The following is a 24,065-nucleotide window of genomic DNA, read 5'->3' as shown; positions in this document are numbered from 1 at the left end:
TCAAGGCCAGGATTGACATGGTCTAGTGTGAGGTGTCCCTGCCCATGCAGGGGGTTGGAGCTAGATGATATTAAAGTCCTTTCCAACCCAATCCATTCTATGATTCTATGAAATAAAAGGGTTTTGTTGCACCTTGATCTAGTCCATCTGCAGGCTGAAACATCACCTCATAGATGACCTTGGAAACATCCAAGTTGTTCAGCTCCAACCTATTCTTAAATGCCTGTTGGGTTCTCTAGGTCCTCTAGGTTGAAGGCTCTTCCATCCAGAGTGGGATGGGGCAGGATGCCATATCTGACCACACCGTGCCTCACTGTGGTCCCTCTGCAAACTTCTCTGCTGAGCTGGGTATTGCTCCCATCAAGCCTTCCACATGCCCAGGGTCACTCCAGGAGCTAATGCCTTCCCATATAGCCCCTGTGCTCTGCTGCCCTATTTAAGTGTGTTGACTTGCCTGTATTGCACTGTGCCTAGTAGCCATGGTCAGATGCCCCATATGGGACCAAAACTGACCTCTGCCTTTGCCTTGGCCTTCTTTCCTTCCCTATGGCTGCCATATCACAGCAACAGAGCATCCCCAGCCAGCCACCCCTCAGAGGGACACCTCTATCAACAGGCAAGAGAAAGACAGGTTCAAATTATTTTATTGAGATAGAGGGGAAAATAAATGAGCAAACACCAAACAAACAAAAATGTTGCAAAACCTGCACAGAGTTAAAGGGGTGCAAACCTGAAACATTATTCCTCCCCTCCCTCCCAGGCTCAATGTGATGCTCGCCTCTTGTTAACTGATTACAGCAACTCCTGGAGCACTGCAGCACCTCCATTCCCATCTCCTCCTCTCTTTCCCTCCCATGGAAACTTCTTTTCCTCTGTTCAGAGTGTTACAAGAGCACCAATTCATAGGCTGCTCACAGGCTGGTGGCTGTGGTTTAGGGTGTTTATAAGCACTGTAAGAAGCAGGAGCCAACTATCAACTCCCTGACTGTGCCGCTTCCAGCCCAGTGTACAGCCCAGCACATCTTGGACTTGCATAGAGCTTGAGCTGTGGGGTGTCAGTATGGGTCTGAAATCCAAGAGTCCTCCAAGGTTTGGAGCCTCCAGTATCGTACTAAATCGTGGCCTCCTTGCCAAACTGCTCTCCAACCAAGACCAGGTAAAGGGCATCCTGGTGAGCATAGCTTCCCTCACTCCTCCTGGCCGCTGCTGGAAAGACCATCCCTGAGCAGAGGGGACTTCTTGGGGACCTTCAGGGTGGGGGTGCTGTTGCACGGGCTCTACTCCTTTCATTCATATCTATGCATCTGCAGCTATTTGGTTTCTCTTGTTTTCTCTAGTTTAGTGTCTGCTTTAGGACTCTTAAGGTTTGTTGGGGATGGACTAAGGGGAAGGGCAGTAGCCCAGTGCCTGTAACAGGACAATCAGGGATGAGGCATGGATTGTCTCTACCCCAAAACCTCTTCCAGCTGCTGGTGAGTAAAACAACAAAAAATAAAAACAAACAAAAACAACAACAAAAAGAACAACCAAAAAACAAACAAACAAAAAAAAAAAAAAAAAGAGGGCAAGTTGCCGTATTTGAGACCCTTGTCCTGGCTTGGATGTTCTCATCACCCAGCTCTTATATGTCTTGCCAGCCATGCTCCTGGTGTAGCTGGACAGGAGTGTGGATTCAGAAGGGGTGTCCTCAGGCTTTACCCTTACTGCTGGGTGGCTGTCACCTCACAAAGCTCACCCAGGGGCACCATCAGCATGTCCTGTGCAGAGGAGCTGGGCTCAGCAGGCAGGTAGGGCTTGTCCCACCCCTCCTCTTCTTCTCCCTTTCTCTCATCCAGGTTAAAGACAAGCTTCAGTTTCTCTGGCTGCACAGAGTTGAAGATGATGACACCCAGCCCCAGCAGCAGGCACAGCAGCCCTGCAATGCACAGTATGGGGAGACATGTTAGCACCTCTTCCCTGCTGTGTCCCAGACCCATCCAGACCCAGATCTGGGGTTGGAGGCCAACAGCACATGGCATCAGCCAGGAGGTCAAGGGAAGGTGCTACTTTCATCTCCACATGTGGACTCTGCCGTCAGTCTGGGTACCCCAGCACAAAAGAGAATCGTAGAATAGAATGATAGAATCAGCTAGGTCGGAAAAAACCTCTAAGGTCATCAAGTCAAATCATTACCCCAGCACTGCCAAGACCACCACGAACCCATGTCTCTGAGGAGATTATGCCTATTAACAGGTGGAGAAACTAAAGGCAAAGAAAATTACTGAACATGATTCCTCTACAAAATGACCTCAGAATAGTCTGGCCCTACTTAAGTACTAATCAATGCATAGACCTTATTCTCATGTGTCCTAGTGACTGGATTTACACAGCTACCAGATAACTTGGAAGTTACTTTGGCAAAGTTCCTTCTTTATCTGAAAGAGCTGAGATTATAACAGACATTTCAGTGTCTGTCAGACTGTACTGCTCTGCTCCCTCTGGCATTTACATGGATTTTCTGGTTCAATATATGACATTAGACAATATAATTATTTTCCCCACAATTCACAATTCCTTGAAGAGTTATTTCTTTATCCAGCCCTATTGTTTCTTTATAATTTATTCTTTGGATGCAGCCTATCTGGCTTCTAAACTTCACAAACTTTCTCAATTTCTATTTCAGTACTACTAGCAGAAGACTCTTAAGAATCTCACTATTAGGGTCTGATATAAAGTTAAAAGTGCCTCTGATGGGATCTAAATGTTATGCCTTCATAAGAGGTACCAAAAAAGCAATGAACTTGGCAAATAGCTGAGAGAGTTGGGTCTGGAGCCCACCAGGTATGGGGAAAGGCATGAGGAGCTGGGTTTGTTTAGCCTGAAAAAGAGGAGCCTAGAAGGGGATGTAATCTCCACCTTCTGCTACCGACAAAGAGCCACTCTCCTTCTCGGAGGTGCACAGTCATAACGCAGGAAATTCCACTTTGAGAAAAGGAAACAATTGCTGCCCATGAGTGGGACCATGTGGGGCAGGTCCTGAGAGGCAGAGGGGGTCTCTAGTCATGTAGACAAACACCATCCAACTGAACAAGGCTGATATGGCTTTATGGTTAGCCCTGCTCTGGCCAAAGGCTGGGAGAGAGACCCTCAAGGGTCCTTCCAGGCCAGGTCTTTCCCTGACTCTGACTTTCACAGTACTCCTCTGAGCACACCTCCATGCAGATAACTTTGGCCATTAGGGTGTCCTGGCTGCTGAGCTCTTTTTCTCCCAATCTTGATGTTATCCTGAATTCGTGTATTCCATTAAAAAAAAAATCAAAATCAAAACAAAATAAAACATAATTTTCTGCAACCAGCCATGGAGACAGAAGGGATGAGGTGCTGCTGAAGCATCACTGAGCATCATTGCTGCAGGGATGGAGAACAAAAACCCCATGAGCAAACTGAGCACTCACCTGTTGCTAATGTCAGCCAAAAGGATCCTCCATAGTCTGTTTTCAAGGTAGCTGTGCCAAACCGGATGGGGCACTTAGTAGTGCTCCGTGCAGTGAAGAAGAAGAGCAGTGAGAAGAGCATCAGTGCGGCAGTGAGCAGAAGCATGTAGCCACCATAGAGCAGGATGGGCATGGAGAACAACAGGATGGAAACGAGCCATGTGCAAAAGGCCATCCTGAAAAAGGACCACAAAACCGAGCAGAAGGTATCATGCTTGGAGCCTCTTCTGAGGGTCTCCTCTCCACGTCCTAATGGAAAGATACTGCCCTAGGAAACCTGTTCTAGCTGGTCCTGCTTGAGCAGGTAGGCTGGACAGACTGATCTAAGGAGGCCCCTTCCAACCCAAACAATTCCATAGTTGCATGAATGGTGGAGTTGCAGGACAAGTCCCACAGTGCTGGAGAAGGGTCTCCATGCCTGGGGACATCCAGTATTGAAGTTCATGAAGCCCTAAGCACCTTGATATGGCTTTGACATGAGCCCTGCTTTGGGTAGGGGCTGGAGTAAAACCTCTAGAGGTCTTTTTTTCTCCTTCTCTTACTCTAGTGGTTCTCCACAAGTGGCTGCTCCCAGGCAGTTCTCACCTGTTCAAAGGGAGAATGGCAACAAGGGAGGCCTTGTTTGGAGAACCACACAAGGAGCCATGCCCACATCTGATTCAGCACTTGGAGGGAGCCCAGCTGCCAGCCCTGCCCTGTGCATGGGGTTTGGCTTTAGCTCACTGGGGAGGTGACCCTAACAAATTGTTCTAATTCTGAAAGGAGATGTGGCAGGGACCTGGAGCCTATGTCTAGAGGGGGAACCGTAGGACACACTCTCGCCTGCAGTGCCTTTCCCATGACCTCTGAGACACATGTGGATGCTCTGAGACTCAGTGATGACAACACACACAAGAGCTCTCCACTCAATGCCATAAGACAGCCTCTGAGCACACTCTTGACAGTCTGTCCTGCTCCCCACAAGCAGGTCTTATGCCATCTTTGGCATGTAAGAGGAAATCCCCTCAATCCCAGCACATCTTATTAGGGTTTTGCGTCTCCCTTAGGAGAGGACTTTGCACCCTACACAATTGCATCTGCTTTCCTTTAAATGAGGAATAATTTTTCTCCAAATGCAATTTTGCACATCATGCCAGAGGACACAGAAGAGGACTCTGGGGAGACAGGCAGTGCAGGAAGTATCCCTGATTCTGCAAAATGGTGGGTGAGAGAGACCAGCCAAGGCTTTGATATGGCCTGACAGAGAAGAGGGTGGCTCTATCAAGCTCCCTGTGCTCTGCCTGGTTCTTTCCACCTCTCCAGTGAGCAGATATAGGGCTGACCTCTTGCTCTGAATTACCACAGTGTGAGGGAGGCGTAGTGGCTGGAGATGCGGTACTGCCTGTGCACACCACAGGGGCTTTGGGAGGTGAACTTCTCCGCCACGTAGAGGATGGGACTGGGGAGCCCCTTCTTCAGGCCTTCATCATAGCTGTGATCGTAGTCTGCATCAAAGCTCCAGGCAAAGTGCTCGTTGTAGTTGATGGTCTCATTGAGCTGATGCACTGGGTTTCCTGCCAGATAATGAAGACTAAGGACCTTTCTCAGCCTTGGAGGCAGCTCCAAGACTTCCTGGCGTGGGACCTCAAGGGCACACAGACAGGTTACCCAGGTGCATGGCTGCCAAACTTGCACCCAGTCCTCTCCTGGTGTGAAATGCACTCACCCACTAGTGTGACATTCACCCCTGCCAGGCCAATGTGCAGCCCAATGTCCACGTTTACCAGGGCATGGCTGAAGGACTTGTAGGAGGTGTTTGCTGTCACCCAGCCGGTCTCCCAGTCCCTGGTGAACTGTATGGCTGTGAAGAGTTAGTTATAGTAAGTTAGTTATAGTCTGGCGGTGAGACACCTAGTGCTGGAAGCACCTGCCCTGATGGCCACCATAGCCTGAACATCATCTACCCCATCCCAAGGAACAGGCCTGGGTTATAAGCCCCAGGGAGCCTTATATGTCCTTCCCCAGTATCAGCCCAGACACATAGCCCTGGTATCCCTGATTGGGTTGGTTTCTCCCCAGACCCAGTGCAGTCTGCAGTTCCTAGAGGCAATAGGGCTGATATGTGGGCACTGGCTAAGAACTGGTCCTCATGTAAGCACCTCCCAGTTTGTCTGCCTCTTGGCAGTTGGTTGTGGGCTTCCAGTGACTCCTTGGGAGGTGGTCTATCCATACTGCAAGCCTTCAGATGAGACAGATGCAGCACCCACAACTTGCTGGAGCCAGGTCACGGGTGCATATGGGCATCTGTCTTCCCCATAAACTCATCCTGTGAGCTGAAGCTGGTGCTTGGCTGCTCTGTTCACCCTCCCTTGCCTTGCTTCTCATCCCATATCCCGGGCGTCCCTGAGCTTCTGCCCCCCCAGACTCTGGTACTCACTGAGGACCACTGCTCCCACGAAGAGACCCATCACCACCCGCAGGAACCAGAAGAGTCGCTGCAAGGGGTGAACAGGAAGGGAGACAAATCTCAGTTAGATTGTGCCACGGGGACCTGAGCACCAAGCATGTCATTTAGAAATGCCAGACAGTGAGAAACAGGCTTGTGTCTCCCCTCAGGAGTCGCCCCACAGGCTCTGCAAGCAGGTGCCACCAGGAACACACGTGGCTGGGGGATCCCTGCCTTTGGGTACAGGAGGTAGCTGGGAGATCCAGGCAGAGAAAGAAGGTCAAGACCAGCCCATTTGGGAAAGTGATGTTGTCCCTTTTACTGTGAAGGAGGATGAAGACACTCCCGTTAATAGTCCTGAGCTGGGATTTCCACACTTCCCCAAACCTCATGTGTTTAGATGTGCTGGCAGCCAGCCACATCTGGAGACAAAAGCAGTTGCTGTGGGTTCTCAGTGTGTTCCCTGGGGGAAGCCACCTCTTGGCCAGCTTTGCTGCAAGACCAAGCATGCGACAAGCATGTAGCATGCAAGGGCCTGTTGGCCACACAGAGCCCCATGAGCAGTGCTGGGGCACACACAGTGCATATTTCCTTCTTTTACTCAGGTTTTGGGAAAAATGGAACAAAGTCTTTGAGCCTCACCCTATTTTTCTACTTCTGTGAAGTCACCCAGGCTTGCTGACAGTGAAATCCAAACAAGCACAGATCTAGGTGCCTTGTAAATGTTGGGTAGATTTTAGTGGCTCTAGTATGGGGGTACATGATGGGTTGGGGTGGGCTGGAACTCACCCCCATGGCTTGCCAGAGATCCCAAAGGCCTGGCCATGAACCTGTGGGCATGTTTGCTCCCCAAGTCTGTTTTCGAGTCTGGGAAGGAGGAGGCATCTGGGATGCACAGGGCAGGGACCACATGGCTGAGCTCCCCCTGCCCTTCTACTTACCCCCCTGCCCCGAATCCCTGGCAGGATGATGATGAAGGTGGCCAACATGGAGAGGAAGATGGACACAATGACGGCCCCAGTGGTGTCAAAGGGGAAGCACGGATTGGCACCAGGGTAGAAGGGGAAGGAGCCATTCCACAGAGTCATCCTCCTGCCTGTGTGGGCTGGAAATAGACACCCAGAGGGACACTGGGGAGAAAATCACCTCCTCACTTCCACCCCACCCAGCTTTCTCCACAGACCCATCTGCTCCCACTTGCCAGCATGTGAATCCCCAGTGCCCGTTCACATTGCATTCACTCAGGCATCTCCCACGGGACCCTCCATCTCCCCGTGGCTGGGATGGGGAGTACATCCCAGAGCAAAACAGGTCTGAAGCCACTGGGACATGTGCTGCAATGCTCAGATTGTCCCCATGATGGAACAAGAATACATGCACACATTGCTGGGCCTCTTGTCCCCCTCCTCTGCTTGTTCTCCACCCCAGTCTCTTGCCTGTGCCTCCACCCTCCCTGGTTCAGCTCTTTATCAAGCAACCTGGCTCCTGCTTATGGGTGTTGTGCTCAGGGCACTTTGTGAATCACCATGAAAACACAGGCTGCGCCCCATCAGTTGCTGCTCACTGAGCCCTGGCTCGAGGTAACTCCTCACCATCCAAAGGAACAGGAATAACCCAGAGGGGACAGAGAAACTGCCTGTCTCTGGCATCAGGGTGCCAACCTTCTGTCCCAGGAGCTGGCTTGAGGCAGTGCTGTGCCATGGCGGGCAGAGGAATGCTGCTCAGGAAGCCAGCCCTGGGTTTTTGCCATGGCACTCGGCCAACGTTTCTTCCTTGTTCTTCCTTGCTTCCCTGCTAGGAAAGGGCTTCTCACCATCCCCCAGGGAATGGGGACCATCCAGCAGCAGCTTCAGAAACACCTAGTTCCCTTCCCAGATTCAATCCTACCTGTGCCGCTCCGATCCTGAGGGCTGGCTGCCGTGTGGAGCCGCAGCGTGCTCCGGGATGCTACTTGCTCGCTTGCGCTGCTCCCAGGGCTGTGGGCAAGAAGCCAGACCAGTGTGTCACAGCAGTGTTTCTCTCAGTGTTTTCACGGTGCCCGCCTCCAGAGGTGGCTGGATCCAGCTTTACCCACAGCTGACCACCCCTGGTGCTGTTGCTGAGCCCCAGGACAGGCAGGGAGCTGCAGGTGGCTCCACGCTGTGCAGCGTGGCTGAGGTGAATGATCCAAGGCAGGGATTGCCTTCTGGTTTTCAGCGTGACCAGCAGGTAGAGGGAGGTGATCCTGCCCCTCTGCTCTGCAATCCTGAGACCCCACTTGCAGCACTGTGTGCAGTTCTGGTGTCTTCAACATAAGAAGGACAGAGCTGTTGGAGCAAGTCCAGATGAGTCCATGAGAATGCTCAGGGGCTGGAGCACCTCCTGTATGAAGACAGACTGAGAACATTGGGGCTGTTCAGCCTGGAGAAGAGAAGCTGCATGGAGACCTCAGAGCAGCTTCCAGTATCTGAAGGGGGCTACAAGGGATCCCAGTGTGATCCATATAGTCAAAGTGCCCTGTTATGCAGCAGATGCTCAAGTTACTCACTTGGCCATGGTGCAGAGATCATGAAGATTCAAACTTTTTGGGCTTGCGTTCATTCTTTGGCATTCTGGTTGGCTGCAGCAGGTTGCACTGATGCCAAGAGATCCCAGGTCAGCAGAAACACTCTCCTGACCTGCATCTGGGGCTTCCTTCCAAAGCTGGCACAGTTCCTGCAGTCCCCTGGGTACTTCTTTCTGCATCCCAGCAGCAGGCCTGGCTAGGTGCCCTGGAAAGCTGTGCTTGGCAGGGGGAGGTAAACCTAAGTTTTAATTCAGGCGAAGCAGGAAATAAAGGCATTTCTGGGCAAAGACTTCACTATTTCCCCTCAAGTCCCAGCCTAGTGCTACCAAGTCTGAACACTGAATCCCTCCCTGGGGCTGGGAAAAGTGTGTGCAGAGCTGTGCTGCAGAGGTGTCTTCTGGTGCAGGTGATGCTGATGATGTGGTGTCAGCTCTGGAAGTATCTGCAAAGCAGAGGAAGATGTGGACTTCACAGCAAATGGCACAGATCCTTGGGGGCAACTGAGGGGACACACGTGATGCTTTGGACCTCTTGGAAAGAGATATACCAGCGGGGTCAGGGATAACTGAGGAGGTGCCTGATAATTGGTGGGATGAGATTAATTAATGAGATTCTCATCCCACATATCATGTGGGGTGGTGTGCGGGATGAGAAGTGGTCTGGCCAGGGGCTAGGCCAGCATTCCTTGCACTCCCTGGATCTGGGAGAGGCAGCAGGGCTCTGCACTGGCTTGGCCAAACCAGTGTATGGGGTTTTCCTGGGGAAAGGATTGAGGCACTGTGAGGTTTGTGATGTTCAGACAAGCACCACAGAGGTGTCTTTTGGGTAGTTGCCCTATTGGCAAAAATGAAAGTGTGCAGGGGGGAAGTTTCCCTCCTCTGAGGGAAGTATCCTGCAACATAGCGTCTTTAGGCAAGGACACTGGTGGAGCCCATGGACTGCTCTGGTTCCCTCATCTGTTCGGAAACAGTGTGTGACGGGTGGCAGGATGCTCCACTTCCCTGGTGTGCTGATGGGGTTGTGGGCTGGTAAGTGTGGGAAAATTTCTGGATTTACCCCTCACTAAGCACTCTGCATCCATGAAGAGGTCCTACAGAAAGCATGAGGTCATGATGGTAACAGGGGTTTTATCAGGCAGCTTCTGCCTCATACGCTTGTGAGCGATGGATGGGGCGATTAGGGATAAGTCACCCGATCCAGGTCATCTGAGGGAGGTGAGAACAAGGGGAGCAGCACCTATCACCTCTTGCACAAGCAACTACGCAGTGTTGGATCAGCCACCATCACTCATGGTGCCAGGAACCAAGGCGGGGAAGGCATGGGGACATGCCTGGGCAGGGAGGCAATTTGGGGGATGGAGCAGGAACCCCAAGAAGCCACCCGTTGCTCAGAGGATTTCTGCCTGACCCATTGGTACCATGGGCAGACATGGTGTTTGTGCCCATGGACGGCCCCATTGGCTGTCCTTATCACACTTCTAGCCTGATCCCCAATGTAGTGGATGCTGCTGCTGGATCATGATGAGGCTCTGTTTGATGAAGCCCATCCAAAGTCCCATCCAGACACTTGGACGCATATCTTTGCCTGGGATTCTTTGCAACAGCTGAATGACCAATAATGAAACAGCTTGAAGGGAGGAACAGGAGGAAAGGTGGAGGAGCAGAGAAATTCACAGTGCTGCGTCTGTGACTTGGCTCTAGATATATTTGCAAGGATCTATTTTTCCAGCTCTACTTGGAAGTTACTTAAAGATTCTGAGAGAAGGGGAAGGTGTTGCTGCCCACTGCACTGCCCAGTGCGCTGAGATTCATATCTCATCATGGAGACAGCTCAAGGTCAGCAAAGAAGGCTGCCAGCACATGGATGCAGAGCTCAGCAGCAGCCACCCGTCATCCTAGTGGGAATTGGAACAGGAGCGGCTTCAGCACCACTTTGAGGAAATCATCCCGAAGTTATGTTGTGTGATCAGACCTCTGCCCCTTCCAAGAGCCATCATGTAGGAGAGAAACAAGTCTCCTATGGCCTGGACCTTCAGAGGCACATGCAGGAAGACCATCTTACTTGAAGCTGCTTGATCATCTTTGCTCCCTGCCCTAAACAGCTTTCAGCTACTGCCAGTGCTGTTGCAGCTTTCCACATGCTGTCAGAGACCCAGAGGACAGAAACCCAGCTGCAACATTGCCCTTCTGAATATCTCCATCCTGCCCAGAGACTCCTTTAGTGTGAGGTGTCCCTGCCCATGGCAGGGGAGTTGGAACTAGATGATCTTGAGGTCCTTTCCAACCCTAACTATTCTATGATTCTATGTTTGACCCCATGGGCACCAATAGCGGTCAAACACCTGCCTGTGCCAGGGAAAGGGACCCCCTGATGTGGGGCTGGGGCTGGTCCCTGTTCCTTCCCAGGTGTCATACCTTTGCTGGGATTGCCCAATCTGGTTGAGGGGCAGCAGGTCCATCACTTTTCTCTTGTTTCACAGACCCCAAGTGCCTGGCCCCTTCCAGCCTGCCCTGATCCCAGCACTGCAGCTCTGCAACAGCTGCTAGAGCAGAGGGATATAGGGAGGGCCTGAGCAAGGGCCCTGATACTCTGAGAGAACGCAGGAGAGGGGGATGACATCACTGCCTATCTTGCATCTATGTTAGAGATGTTGCCTCTCCACTAAAGAGCAAATGGGGTTGTCAGCTCCAAGACTGGCTCTAAACCTCAGTTTGAGGGCTCCACTTCTGTGACAGAGCTCTGCTGCCCTGGCATGAGTGTTGGGCCATATCTCATGAGGGATTTTGCCACTCCAGCTTGGGGAACCTGTCCGCACAGATAACAGCCATTCTTGCCACTTTGACGTAACTATCAGCGAGTTGAACTTTTCCAGGCTTTGCCAGGGCTTGTTGATGATGCACTGCTTGGTCCCAGGCTGCAAGAGAAGCTTTCTCTTGTAATCCCTGTTGTTAGAGGCCTAATTAAAATGATACACTTATTTCCATGGAACTCCTATCTCCAGTGTCTCCCTGCCAGCCTTGAAATCAATGCACAAAGCAATGCCACCCCACCTTGGACTGCAATGCAATGTGCGAGCACACACAAGCACTTTGCACCCTGTACCTGGCTGTGGGGAGAAGATCATTTGAGTATCTGTTTTTTCCATCCAGGCAAAAGTGCCAAAAGCTGGTGGTGCAATAAGAAATATTGCATGGGTCTGAAAACCAGTGGAAAGGCTCGAGGGCTGGTCTGCAGTGTGTGGGCAGAGGTATTGTAAGATCATAGAAACATGGAATCAACCAGATTGGAAAAGACCTTTAAGATCAAGTCCAACTGTTGCCTGCCACTGCCAAGGCCACCACTAACCCATGGCACTGAGGCCTCGTCTCCACACTGTGTGAACACTTGCAGGGATGGTGCCTGCAGCCCTGCCCTGGGCAGCCTGTTCCAATGCCTGAGCACCCTCTGGGGAAGGAATTGTTCCTCAGCTCCATCTAAACCTGCCCTGGTGCAGCTTGAGGCCGTTTCCTCTTGTTCTGTCACTGGTAACGTGGGAGAAGAGACCAACCCCACCTCACTACAACCTCCTGTCAGGTAGTTTCAGATAAACCACAACCCACTGCTTGCTTAATATTAAAATAATATTCCATGGAGTGAAGGTAGCCTGCAGGCAGAGGTGGCCTTGCCTTAGCTTATGTGCAACAAATAGTTCAGTCCAGCTGGAACCAGCACACATTTTTGTAGGGTTTGTGGAATCATCTTCCAACCAGTTTAGGTCTTGCAAGAACCCCTTGCTGTTGCAGAGCCCTCCAAGGACCTATTACAAACTCAGAGTCCCTTTACTGTGACTTGGACCCCCACCACTGGGATGAGCTTGAAGACTTGAAGCAGGAGGACAAACACTATGGTGGAAGATGTCTAAGACTGATGTCTAAGATGTGGCCTGAGGTTGGCCGTGTCTCCCGTGCATGTCCTCTACCAGCTTCAGGTATCACAAAGGCTTGTGGAGTAGGGTGCAGAGCTCTTCCTCCCCAGTGGTTCTGTTCTACCAACCATCTCCTTGGGATAGTGTCTTGCAGTTGGTGACAGTCCTGGTGTGAGTTAGAGGTTGAACTAGAGACCTTCAGAGGTCCTCGCACTAGCACACAAATCTAGTGGCCATGTTCCTCCTACCATAATCTCACAGACCTCCCAGCTTGTTCACTAAAGCCTTTTAGAGTGTCTGCTCCTTTCCTTCTGGATAAAAGGCACATGGCTGGTGAGGAAGCTGAGAAGCTGGCCCTCCATGAAAGGACATGGTCTTTGAGGTTCAGCACTGCCACAGGTATTTTATCAGGAAAGGGGAACAGAGTCCACCTTGGCCCAAGTCACAGATACGTATTCCCACAAGTCCTCCTGCCCTGCTGGCAGCTATCTTATCCCTTTCCTTCCTATGGTGTTTGCATCCAGATCCTGGAGCAGGTTGCTGCCCTCCACACTAGCAGCATGGACAGCCTGGAGCTGCTTCCTCAGGGGGTGCTGGAGGCTGGTGGCTCCCTGGTCAGTGCCACCATCCTGGACAGTTTGTGCAATAGGTTTTGGTTTGAAAACACCTGGAACAGGTACCAGTTTCCTCCTGGAGGCAAAATTTTTCCTGCACAGCGGAGGATAGAGGATGCCACAACCACAGGTGCACTGGAAACGGAAAGAAAGGAATGCCCTAAGTTTACTCTTTCTAGGTCCTGCATAGTGTAGGAAGGGGTTTTACTGTGTTCGTCAAAATGGGATTTGCCTGAATTACCACTTTGATTGTCTCCCCACAGCAGGAGAACACCACAGTGTAGCAGCTCTGACCTGCATGTGCTTTCTAAAAGCCATCAATTACCTAGAATGTCTGCCAGCTCCACAGTCCTGGTACAACCTCAGCATTGTACAAGGAGTCCAAAGGCTGGCAGGTGGACTCAGCTTATGTCACCTTCCTCTCTGGGAGCACAGGAGCCTGTTACCAGTGCAAAGCTATTCCTCAGTACAATGTCCTGCTCACTATAATATATACACCATGAACTTGAAGAACTACTTCATATATTAACACCTTATTCCTGGCTGTGTCTCAGCACCATACAAAGGTTAAAATTGCATCATAACTAATAGAAAATCAAAGTGAGGTTGTGTTAGACCTCTCCCTGATGGTTTTTGGAGCCCTGTGTAGAAGGTCCTATATCACAGGAGGGCTCTCACCCAGCTCCATGGCTGGTTCTGTCCCTACTGCCCTAGAACTGCTTTCATGCATTTAGGACTAACATCTCATGTCTGCCAGGACAAAATGCTGCAAAGAAAAACCATAAAAAAGGTTTTGCAGTTCTCTAGCCTCAAGCAGCAGCATTTGGTGTACACACGCTGTACAAATATCCTCCTGAGCAGGGTCACATATGGGACCTTTGTTTTGGTCATGATAGCAACCTAATGTCCTTTCTGCCTCTTTCTTGCCCTCCTTCATTGCCTGGTTTTTTGGTTTCCTATGGAAGAGAGGTCTCAAGATACCTCAGAGGAAGGAGCACACCAGCTGGAGTCTGATGTCTTTGCTGAGGACATAGTGGGAGAACCAGTCCTGTTTGACTGAAAGACAGGAAGAACTTCACTAAGCCTGGGTCAGCAATGACACCAAGTGGTGGCAGTGGCTTTCCACAGACATCCCTCTGAGCCAGCTCCTCCTCAGGAGGCAGTCGGACAAGTAAACAGAAACTAATGCCGTGAAGGCGCCTTGTCTCCATTTCTATTATGTCACTTTAAACCTTTTTCCCACCCCTGGGGTCATACCATGGCCACAGGCTGTGGGGAAGTCTGGGAGAGCAGCAAGGAGCACAGATCCATGCTCTGAATTGTCACTATAGCTGAGGATCTGTGCTGCGTGCTCTGTGCTACCTCAGCTGAGTCAGTAGCCTCACCGCATCTCTGATGGTGCTGTGCAGAAGCAACAAATTGCTGTGAGCAAGTTCTGGTGTCCACGCAGCAGCAAAGAGGAGCCTTGAACTACAGCAGCAGAACCGGGGGGGAAAAAAGAAAGCCGAAAACTAAAACAAAACAAAAAACAAACTGAAGAATTTGCTCCTTTCCGCAGCTTTGCTCCTGGAAATCCCCAAAGAACACACGCAACCTGGTGAGTGATGGGGCACTGTGCTGACAGACACCAGGGCAGAGCAGACAAATTGCCAAACCATGGCATCCCTCAGAAGTTGTTCTGTCCCTCTCAGTTTGTAATTTAAATTGAAGAGGGATTGGTGGGATCAGGCTTGAGTGGTTGCTCGACTGTGTGGGAGGAGAAACACTGAATAGTTAAGTGGTGGAACAGGTCACCCAGATTTCATACCTGGAGGTTTCAAGACCTGATGGGACAAAGCCCTGAGTAACCTGGTCTGACCTCAGAGCTGAACCCCTGCTTTGAGCAGATGGCTGGACCTCTGCTGAGATCCTCTCCAGCCTGTTATCCTGTGCTTCTAGGTTGGTGTTCAAGGCAGGTGCTGGATACCTTGCTTCTCAGTAACATATAGTCCAGAGGTTAACATTGCTCCAGCCGTCTGCGTAGCAGTTCAGAGGAGGATGAAGCAGGGCTGCATGGTGGAGCAGGCACTCCACAAATGGACTGCTGCCCATGAAGGATCCATGCTGGAGCCTGTGCATAAGCCCATGACAGACCGGGTACAGCCCCAAAGGAAGATATGTGCTGAGCGGTCACAGGAAAACAAGAAGGAAGGAGCAGCAAAGAGGAACCTACTGTGGCCTGACTGCATCCCCCTGCCATTGCCTGTTCCTTCACCAGGGTGATTCTGTTTAACCTGCAGAAGGAGGAGTGGTGCTGGGGCAATGTTGAGACTGGCAAAGGGGAGGAGAGGTGTGAAAATTCTTGGGGTTTTGTTTGCTTCCAAAAACCTGAATCAGTGCTCAAATAATTATGGTATATTCACTGACAATAAATTAATTCCTCAAGTCGAGTCTGTTTTGCCCATGACAGTAATTACCCAGTGACCCCCCCCACCTTTAGCTCAACCCACAAGATAGTGATGGGAGGACATGGGGGACAGACAGACAGGCTTTTGCTAGATGAGTGGGAGAATGAGGATCTCCTTTGGGTGTCTTATGGCAGGTTTCTCCTGTGATGGTCAGAAACCTGCTTGTCCTCTCATAAGCTTGTGTGGGCGGGATGTGAGCTGGTGGCCCCATGGCCTGACAGCATGATAGGAATGCCATTAGGCTGTCAGTCCATCACACTGTTGGCTGAGGGGCATCTGGTCTGCTCCGGTGTCAAGCACAATACTTTATGTCATTACTTTTCTTGCTTATAACTAGTTTTAAGCCAAGGCTTTGCTACAGCTAATGAAAGGCGAGCTAGAGGTCACCCACATCCCAGCACACAACAGCAAGCCTGGGCAAAACAACAGAGGTTGGAGGAAGGGTTCTGCAGTCCTGAGCTCAGGTGACTTCAGGACAGCTGGACACCTCTTGTAGTAAAGCTGGTGGGTCAGAGACCACGAAGGATACAAAAAGGTAACAGAGGCTGCTGTGATGCTAGAGGTCGGTTGTTCAGCAGCAGGCTGGAGAACCTGGGAGGGCTCCAAGAGTTAGCAAGGTGATACTCTCCTTGAGGGCTGCTGCTGTGCAACTGCTCCAGTGAGGCAGAGATCATGCTTGGCATGAGCTGAACCATGCCTCCTGGAAAACTAGCTTGGTCCTGCTCTCCTGAAGGATGAAGAGCCCTAGCACTGGGGCATTTGATGGGGAGCATCAGGTCTTGCAGGCAATGTTTAAGGCAATCAAGTTGTAAGACGTGAGTTTTACTCACCAAACTCTACCTCTGCTCCTGTGCTTAACTACATGCACAGGGTGAAGGTGCAACCTTCCCAAATCAGGCACATAAACAGGCCAAGTGTTTAGTGATCAGCACATGAGGGACAGCAGAAGGTTCAAGGAGCAATCCAAGGCCAACAAGCCCCTAGTAAACCCTGGGGTCTCCCAAGAAAGGGACACTGCTTGAACCAGAAATCCCAGCAATGCCATGACCAAGATGCTTTTTGTAATGCTGATAATCTTTCCAGCAAAGAGGGTTATAAAGATGCTCCAGCAGCGAGTGGTGGAATCAGCTCATCCAAGCTTGTAATTTTGTCATGCAGTAGTTAGTCTCCTTCAGTGAGCAGAGACTGCAGGGACTGAATCCACCCCCACCCCCCCCCCCCCAGCTGCTGACAGCTAGGAGCTTCCCTGCATCACCCACTGAGCTGCTCTCTCTCCCCATGCTCCCTGCAACAAGCTTTCCCACACCCATGGAAAGATAGGAGCCAGTCTGTGCAAAGAGCCAGCTTTATTCCCAGGGGTTCATCAGACATGAGGAATGCAGAAAACACACAGGCAATATACAGGGAGGCTCCGCTTTTCACACAAGCACTCACTAGAAACAGTATTACAGAGAGAATAAATAAAAAGTGATGTTGCTACAGTGACACACAAGCACGATGCTCTCCTCTGTGTGCCATGCATGGCCAAGCTGCAGACCTCATCTTCCACGGCTGTATTTCCTTAGCTTGAAAAATACTTCTCCAGCACCTTTGTTAAAAGCCCTGTCTCCTACAAGAAAAGGCACAAGGGTGAGAACACTCACACACACTTTATACCAATCTCATCTGTGGGTACCATGGGGCAGAACATCAAAAAAATGTCCCATACTGGACCACTTTCATCAGGGATGGCTGGGGACCATGAGAAGGAAAGGATAGGAGATAGAAGCCCAGTTCCCACCTCCCGTCCTGTGCTCCACCAGCTGGACCACAGCTGACAGACATCAAAGGCAAACTGCACCAACTCACTGAGGTTGGGCTTCAGGAACAAGAGCAGTCTCAGGGCCTGATTCAGCACAGAAGGCAAAGAGAGGCACAAACCACAGCAAGGAATTGTTAGAGAGAGATTTTCTGTGATGGTGTACTGCCCAGAGGTCCCAGAGCTGTGCAGGGCAGCACCTTCACGGAGAGGGGTTCTCCCAACACCCATGGAGCTATTTTATTCCACACATGGTCCCACCCTGTCTCCTATAGAAATACTACCATACACCCAAGAAGGTGACATAGGATGGGGACAATTCTCTGCCAGCCAAATCCTGGTCACACATAGCAACAGGGAGACACCAAGAAGCCCCAGCACACTGAGAACTGAGCCCTGCCTGCCACATGGGTTAAATGGGCAAAACAGAAATCCCAGTTTGCAAACCCCTTCTGCTCTGTGTGATTTCTGTAATCACAAGCATGGACCAGCATGTGGACTCCTGTCTTGCAAAGGCATGGGAAACATCCTGAGACAAAACCAAAGGGCAACAAGCAGGACTAACCCAGGTGAAGGAAGAGCAAGCAAAAAGACCAAGCCTTGGGGTTTATTTCATGACTTTCATGAAGCACCCCACAGAATGCAGAAACCCACTTGTGAATGATCAATGACACCCTCAGAAAAGGAAAAGCCCTCTCAGTTTTTCAGCAAAAGTTCCTTTGATCCTGTGCTGCAGCAGCAGAGCAGCAGTTGGAGAGCACATTCATTCCTGCCTTGCTGACCATGGAGGGGGGGGCAAGGAAGGGAGAAGCATCTTTGTTTTTCTAAACTGAGTTGAGATGCAAGTGACAGATCCTGAGCTGGGGGCAGAAAGAGTTTAACAGAGCAAAGCTATTAAACAGGCTTATCAGGTGAACACAGCACACAGACCAGTTCAAGCACAGACTGGATGCTGACCCCACATGTCCAACAAGTCACACTGAGGGGAAAAGTTGCCAGGATGGCAGGAATTTGCATTAGCACTGTGTCACTCACAGAAGCAAGAAAAAAAACGGTCTCATTGAAAAGCAGAACACAGACAGCACTCAAAGCACCAGGAGAAGCAGTCCTGCAATATCAACCTATAGCCTAGAATCAAGGATGCCCTGGGGAATGGGTGGTGCAGAAAGGAGCAGGAAGGCAGGAGTTGAGTTTCACGATGTGCTCAGGAGAAGGGCATAACCAGACCTATCACCCAATAAGTTCTCCACAGCCACCACAAGGATGAGCACAGCTGGGCACTGGGCAAGGAAAACAAGAGGCTGGGAGAAGGTGAGGGATATGAGGCGCTGCTCATCAGGCACCTAAGCTGTGATGCCACATGTGTTCATCCTACCTCCCATCAAGGAGGCATCAGGGCAGTGATGAAATCACTTTGATTTCAAAGTGACAAGCTTTGACACTCAGCACCCACATGCCAAAGGCTGATGTCAGTGTTGGGTGTTACCCCTGGCCAGGACCTGCCTTTGAGCCTTGGCAGTGAGTGCTGGAAGGCATCAGCACCCAGCTGGCAGCCTAAGGTACAGCTCCAGTGCTGGAGGTAGCCTCCAACGAAACATGTCTGCACTGTGAGCAGTAACCAAAGGACTTGCATACCCAGAGGAGAGCCACAGAGACCACAAACTCACACCACATGCTCACATACATCTTAGTGAACAAGGCAGAATGGCACATCCACCAACCCTTTCATCATCTTGGGCAGGTAATGCAGCAAACACACTTCTCAAAGGCTCCCCAGGGAGGATGGAGAAGGGTCCAGGAATTTGATAGCCCTCCCTCCCCTTCCAGCTGCATCCAAGCAGCAAAAGCCACAGCAGCACAGCAGTCACAGCACACAGCATTTCAAGGCTCATACTCTGCTGTATCCTGATGGGAGAAAGCCCTCTTGGAAAGCCTCGGTTTACATTAGGCTACTGAAACCAAGTCAAGAAGGTACTTGAACAAGAAGTGCCACTCAGGCTTACGACCCTGCAGCTGTGCTCCAGCTGTGCCTTCCCAAAAAAGCAGAGAGGAGCCAGCACTGCCTACACCTGGGTAACAGAAGTAGTTTTACCAATGCGCAGTGTTAATGAATAGCTCCTAGAGTACAGCAGCTCAGTGGGACAGCATGTGTAGGACCCACTTAAGAGAATTCCATCTCTTGTAGGCACTCAGTTACTTCCTGCAGCAACTAGAAAGGGCAAGACACGAGGGAAGCATGCATGAGGTGACTGACAGCAGCGTAACACAGAGCAAGCAGTTCCATCTTGTATGAGGGTCTGTGTGTGTGCATTGCTCCCAGGGGCAGGTTTTCCATTAGGAGTTACGTGAGCTACTAGGCAAAAGCCACACCAAAAGTGAGGATCTGCTGATGCACAGCAGGACTGCTGGAACTCCTGCCTGCTCCGTGAGACCCGCTCTGCAGAGGCACAACTAAGATACACCTCCTCTCTGCCAGGCAAGCTCACAGAACTATGTGCTGCTCAGTACTGAGGGATCCTGACCATAGCAACACAGAGCCAAGGTGGGGAAGTGGGGGTATCAGGAACCCAAGACTTCTTTGCAGGACAGACTCCTTTCCCTTCACACATGGAGCTATGTTCCTCTTGACCAATCTCTAAAGAAACAGAGGGGAAGAAGAATCTCCCCTACAGTGACTAGAAAAGGGGACCTTTCTTTATACCCACAGTGGCCAGCCATCCTAGTCTGCATCTGCCCAAGGAAGACCCTGCAGTTTATTAACAAACCCTGAGCTAGAGATCACCACTGCTACAGCTCCATTACAGGATCTCTTGCTCATCCTCACACCCTTCCCAAGCATTTGGGACTACCAAAGACTGCCCAGCTAGGCACAAGCTCAGGGAGACTTTTTGGTCCATTTATGTTAAAGGGGTGTTAAAGAGGTTTAAGGAGGGTTAACAAGAGTAGAAAGGGGGAAAATACACCTCTAGCAGCTCAGGTGCTCCCAGCAAAGCTGGCTGTTGCAGATTAAGACCTCTACCTGTTCTGAGCATCTTGTTCACGCTTAGCCAGTATTCACCTGGTCAGTGAGGTCGTATTTTCCTTGATTCTCATACAAAAGTCTCTCTTGCAAGAGGATTTTCAAGAGCTCACGGGTAAGCAGTTCCATCATGTCCTCCAGCAAGGCTCTGAGAGAGGGACCAAAGACCATGGGCACTGCAGGCTCCTCTGGCGGCTCCAGGTGAGGGGAGCCCGTGACACTTTTCTTCCCCATGAAGTGACCTGCAATAAACACACTTGGGTGTCTGCACAAGCACAGGGGGAGGGCAGCTCTGGAGAAGCTGTTATCTGCTACCTCACACTGGCACACAGCAACAAGAAGCACCGAGGACACCTAATGAATTAGCCGAGTACATCAAAGTGAGTACTCCAGAAATCCCAGGTCCTCTTTCCACACGGGACACTTGGGAAACTTCCCCGTCCTGTGCCGGGATCTCTGGGACTGCAGCAGTGCCGGAGCTGCTCCCAAGAGACCTGCAAGGAGATTGCCTTTTTCTTGCCCAGATCTGCCCACCCCACACCCCTCAGCATCCCCTCCGCCCTGCGGGGTCCAGAAGGGAGCAGGGGCTCCCTGCAGGCAGCGGCACAGAGGCGCCGGGAGGCTCCGTCCCTCAGCCGCTCAGTGCCCCCGCCCCCCCCAGCGGTACCTGTGGCCCAGAGGTTCCCGCGGGGGTTGACCTTGATCTTGGCTGCCTGGCTGCGGTGCTCAGCGAAGTCGAGGTGCACTGCGCGGCCCAGCGCGGCGCCGCACAGCAGCAGCAGGAGGCACTGCAGCGCCGCCATAACCACCCCGCGGGACCCGCCGCCGCCCGCCCTTATAGAGCGCGGGGACAGGCCCCGCCCGGCCGCGGGTTCCCGCCCGCCCCTCAGGCGCCCTCAGCCGTAGCCCCCGGAGCCCCGAGGGTTCCTCCTAGCGCTGTTTGTCCCCCCCCATCCCGAGCCCTGGACACGGTGCCAGCCCCACCGCTGCTCTGCCTGTGCTCACACATCCATGGGGCCATCGCAGGAGGTGGCCAGGCTGAATTCACCCCTCTCAGCCCAGACTGCCGACTCCCCATCACCTCCCACTTCTCTGCCCAGCAAAGTGTTCCATGGTGTTCCAACTGGCCTCACCGGAACACCAGCCAACACCCATGGCACACTTAGGCACAGCCGCTCTGGGCTCAAAGATGTTATGGGCCAGGCTCTCCCTGTAACAACCACCCTGAGCCGTGTCTACTGCTCCTGCTTCTCTTTGAACCCGGGGACACAGGCTGGAAACCCTGTTGGCAAAGACAGGCAAAGGAGGTATGGAGTACCTCAGCTTTGTCCATATTCACTGCCATTTGCAGTGGTGCCCTACAGAAGAGCTTCATTTTTCATCCTTCTACAGCCAGAGGCGTTTGTGAGATGTGCAAGAGACATCAGATCTTCTATAACTACAGTAGTACTTCTATAACTATAAAATTACTATCATAGAATGGTTTGGGTTGAAAGGGAGCTTAAAGCCCATCCAGTTCCAACCCCTGCCACAGGCAGGGACACCTTCCACTGGAGCAGCTTGCTCCAAGCCCCTGTGTCCAACCTGGCCTTGAGCACTGCCAGGGATGGGGCAGCCACAGCTTCTCTGGGCACCCTGGGCCAGTTTCCCACCAGACTCACGGGGAAGAACAGTTCCTCCCTTTCCATTAATTGGATGGAGCTGTGCATTCCCAGCAACAACCTGAATGGAACTGTGCTCAGCCATGCCACAGACAGAGACAGTGGGGGCCTGGGATATGGACTATGTATACCCAGGGCTCAAATGAAATGAAATCCATGTAAAACTGGGAGCATTTGACCAAAGGGCCCCAAGACACAGGTTGTGCTGTTTCTTCTTGTCATCTGCCTGCAGCCCACAGGGACTTTCAGTCTTCTCCAGGTTCCATACTTGTAGGATGCTCTCAGTCTGCTGTGAGAAAAGCCTGTGTGTCTGAAATGGCAAAGAAGAAAGGTGTAAGAGCACCCAGAGATCTCACCCAGCAAGCTGGGCTGAAAGTTACCTCCATTTTGTGTTGTATACACAGACCACTCTCAGGAAGCAGAAGTTCTGAAGACTTGGGGGCTGACTAGGATCAGCATTGGCCAGCAAGGCAGCTCTCAGCAGCCACAGTGCCTGAGGCAAGTGGAGCAGTCTCAGAGGTGGTTACCACGTTCAGAGGAAGTGCAGGTCATCAAGCACATTCATGATGATGAACAGGTCCCAGGAAAAGCTGCAGATCAGGACAAGGTCTAGTGGGGGTAACAAGGGTCAGACAGTTCAGACAAGTCCACAGTGATGAAGCAGGTCAAGTCAGTCTGCAGCCAGGCCCTACTGTGCTGGGAGCCACTGCTTCTACAACACCGGTTGATGAGAAAACACCCAGGGCTGAGCTTAAATGGGGGTGGAGGCTCCAAGTGCGACCCATTAAGGCCTACCAGTGTTCTCAGAGCCCCACCTGCTCCTACCAGGTTTCCAGCTTTATAACTCTACAAGGAGGTGCTGGTTGGTGGAAGATGTATTAGCAGTGTCCTCAGCATTTACTGCTATGCATGAGAAGAGGGCTAGAGGAGATTCGTTCCCCCTCAAGAGCAGGGGGTTAGAGTCCAGACTGCAAACACAGTCTAATGCTATGGGGAGGAAAACAATGAAAATGTACTCCCATGTTAGAGGTGCATCCTTCCAGACGGTGCTTGTGTCCCCTTGGTGCCTACCTGGCTGGTTGTCACGTGCTCCCTTACTGTTTTGGGGGTGTGCCATGAGGATAGGCATGGCCAACCAGGAGATACTGCTTTCTAGTTGGTCTGCCACCCATGAGGGAGGTGGTTGCCTCTGCTCACCTTGTGTCTGTGTGTGCTGGAGGGCCTGGGGTGCAATGTGGAATCTCACTACACTTTCTCACCACACTCCTCCCCTGAACATGTTCAGCAGGAGTACTGCTGAGCAGGGCAGTGCTGGGCCAAGTCTTTGCTCACCTCCTAAGGAGATGGCCCTTTTGGGTGCTCCCCATGTACTGCATGGGGTGTATGAATATGATGCCCAACCATGGATGTTGCATTTGCAGCACTGCAGGCCTGACCCTCCTGCTTGCGTGGTGTTCTCCTCCATCAAGTCAGCTGAGCTGTCCTGGTTGTGCTAGGTGGCTTTGAGCACTGCCTGGGCTCTGATGTCCCCTGTTAATCCTCACAAATCTTGTGGGACAGTTTCACTAGTGTTTGGTTGGGCAGCCTGGGATGATGCCCATGATTCCACCTGGATCTGATGTTGAGCTAGACACACAACCAGAACTGACACAGAGTTGGTCTCTTTTTCAGCTGGCAGTTGCAGGCTGCACACATTACTGTGGACAGGGGGTGAGGAAGGAACACCAAGGCTGATGTCTGAAGGCCCAGGGCCCAGTCTCTGCAGAAGGCTGAGGTATTTGCAGGCTGCTACTGCAGCCAGTGCTCCAACTGCATGCGTGCCACACACACACATACATGTGCACACACACTTCTCTATTTTCTCTTGCAGACCATGGTCCCCCCTCCAATGTTCTGCACTGTCACTGTGTACTGATAAAACATGGCTTGAAATGGACTGGCATGATCTCAAACTTTTTTTCCTAACCTTTTAAATTCATTCATGGTGCAAAAGTTTTGGGAATCTGGAGTGTCTGGAGAAGCCTTGGGATGTTATCAGGGCAGGAGGAGGAGGATGTGAGGCCCATGAAGGAGGAGCCTGGTACTGCCCAGCACCAGCATAGAAGAGTGATTTCTCCTCTGTCTGGGGAAGAGGCATTATCTGTGAAGCTGAGCTGCATTCCTCCACCGGTGCTTTGCA

At 51.5% G+C, this 24,065-nt stretch overlaps 2 protein-coding genes across 2 annotated transcripts; both read right to left on the bottom strand.

The window, feature by feature from the left end:
* Window positions 1–657: 657 nt before the first annotated feature.
* Window positions 658–8,056, bottom strand: LOC101879743 (dual oxidase maturation factor 1). Its single transcript, XM_005142526.3, has 7 exons — window positions 7,786–8,056; window positions 6,840–7,003; window positions 5,890–5,947; window positions 5,179–5,313; window positions 4,813–5,026; window positions 3,435–3,649; window positions 658–1,915 (listed from the first exon to the last, which is right to left on the bottom strand). The coding sequence occupies exons 2-7, from the start codon at window positions 6,984–6,986 to the stop codon at window positions 1,701–1,703; spliced, it is 984 nt and encodes a 327-aa protein (XP_005142583.1). The 5' UTR covers window positions 6,987–7,003; window positions 7,786–8,056; the 3' UTR covers window positions 658–1,700.
* Window positions 8,057–16,737: 8,681 nt separating this feature from the next.
* Window positions 16,738–21,042, bottom strand: NMB (neuromedin B). Its single transcript, XM_005142508.3, has 3 exons — window positions 20,893–21,042; window positions 20,265–20,467; window positions 16,738–17,017 (listed from the first exon to the last, which is right to left on the bottom strand). The coding sequence occupies exons 1-3, from the start codon at window positions 21,026–21,028 to the stop codon at window positions 16,970–16,972; spliced, it is 387 nt and encodes a 128-aa protein (XP_005142565.1). The 5' UTR covers window positions 21,029–21,042; the 3' UTR covers window positions 16,738–16,969.
* Window positions 21,043–24,065: the final 3,023 nt, after the last annotated feature.

This window comes from Melopsittacus undulatus, chromosome 9 (genome assembly GCF_012275295.1).
Source record: "Melopsittacus undulatus isolate bMelUnd1 chromosome 9, bMelUnd1.mat.Z, whole genome shotgun sequence".
Lineage (NCBI taxonomy): Eukaryota > Metazoa > Chordata > Aves > Psittaciformes > Psittaculidae > Melopsittacus > Melopsittacus undulatus.
This window is presented reverse-complemented; position numbering and strand designations above follow the sequence as displayed.

Excerpts from the sequence above, each read along its gene's own strand:
- NMB (XM_005142508.3), bottom strand. The coding sequence starts at position 21,028 with ATGGCGGCGCTGCAGTGCCTCCTGCTGCTGCTGTGCGGCGCCGCGCTG. Across the intron at positions 20,468-20,892 it reads CGGGAACCTCTGGGCCACAG|GTCACTTCATGGGGAAGAAA; the intron begins GTACCGCTGGGG and ends TGTTTATTGCAG. Across the intron at positions 17,018-20,264 it reads AATACGACCTCACTGACCAG|GAGACAGGGCTTTTAACAAA; the intron begins GTGAATACTGGC and ends CTTTTCTTGTAG.
- LOC101879743 (XM_005142526.3), bottom strand. The coding sequence starts at position 6,986 with ATGACTCTGTGGAATGGCTCCTTCCCCTTCTACCCTGGTGCCAATCCG. Across the intron at positions 5,027-5,178 it reads GGTGAATGTCACACTAGTGG|GAAACCCAGTGCATCAGCTC; the intron begins GTGAGTGCATTT and ends ATTATCTGGCAG. Across the intron at positions 3,650-4,812 it reads TACGCCTCCCTCACACTGTG|GATGGCCTTTTGCACATGGC; the intron begins GTAATTCAGAGC and ends GTCCTTTTTCAG.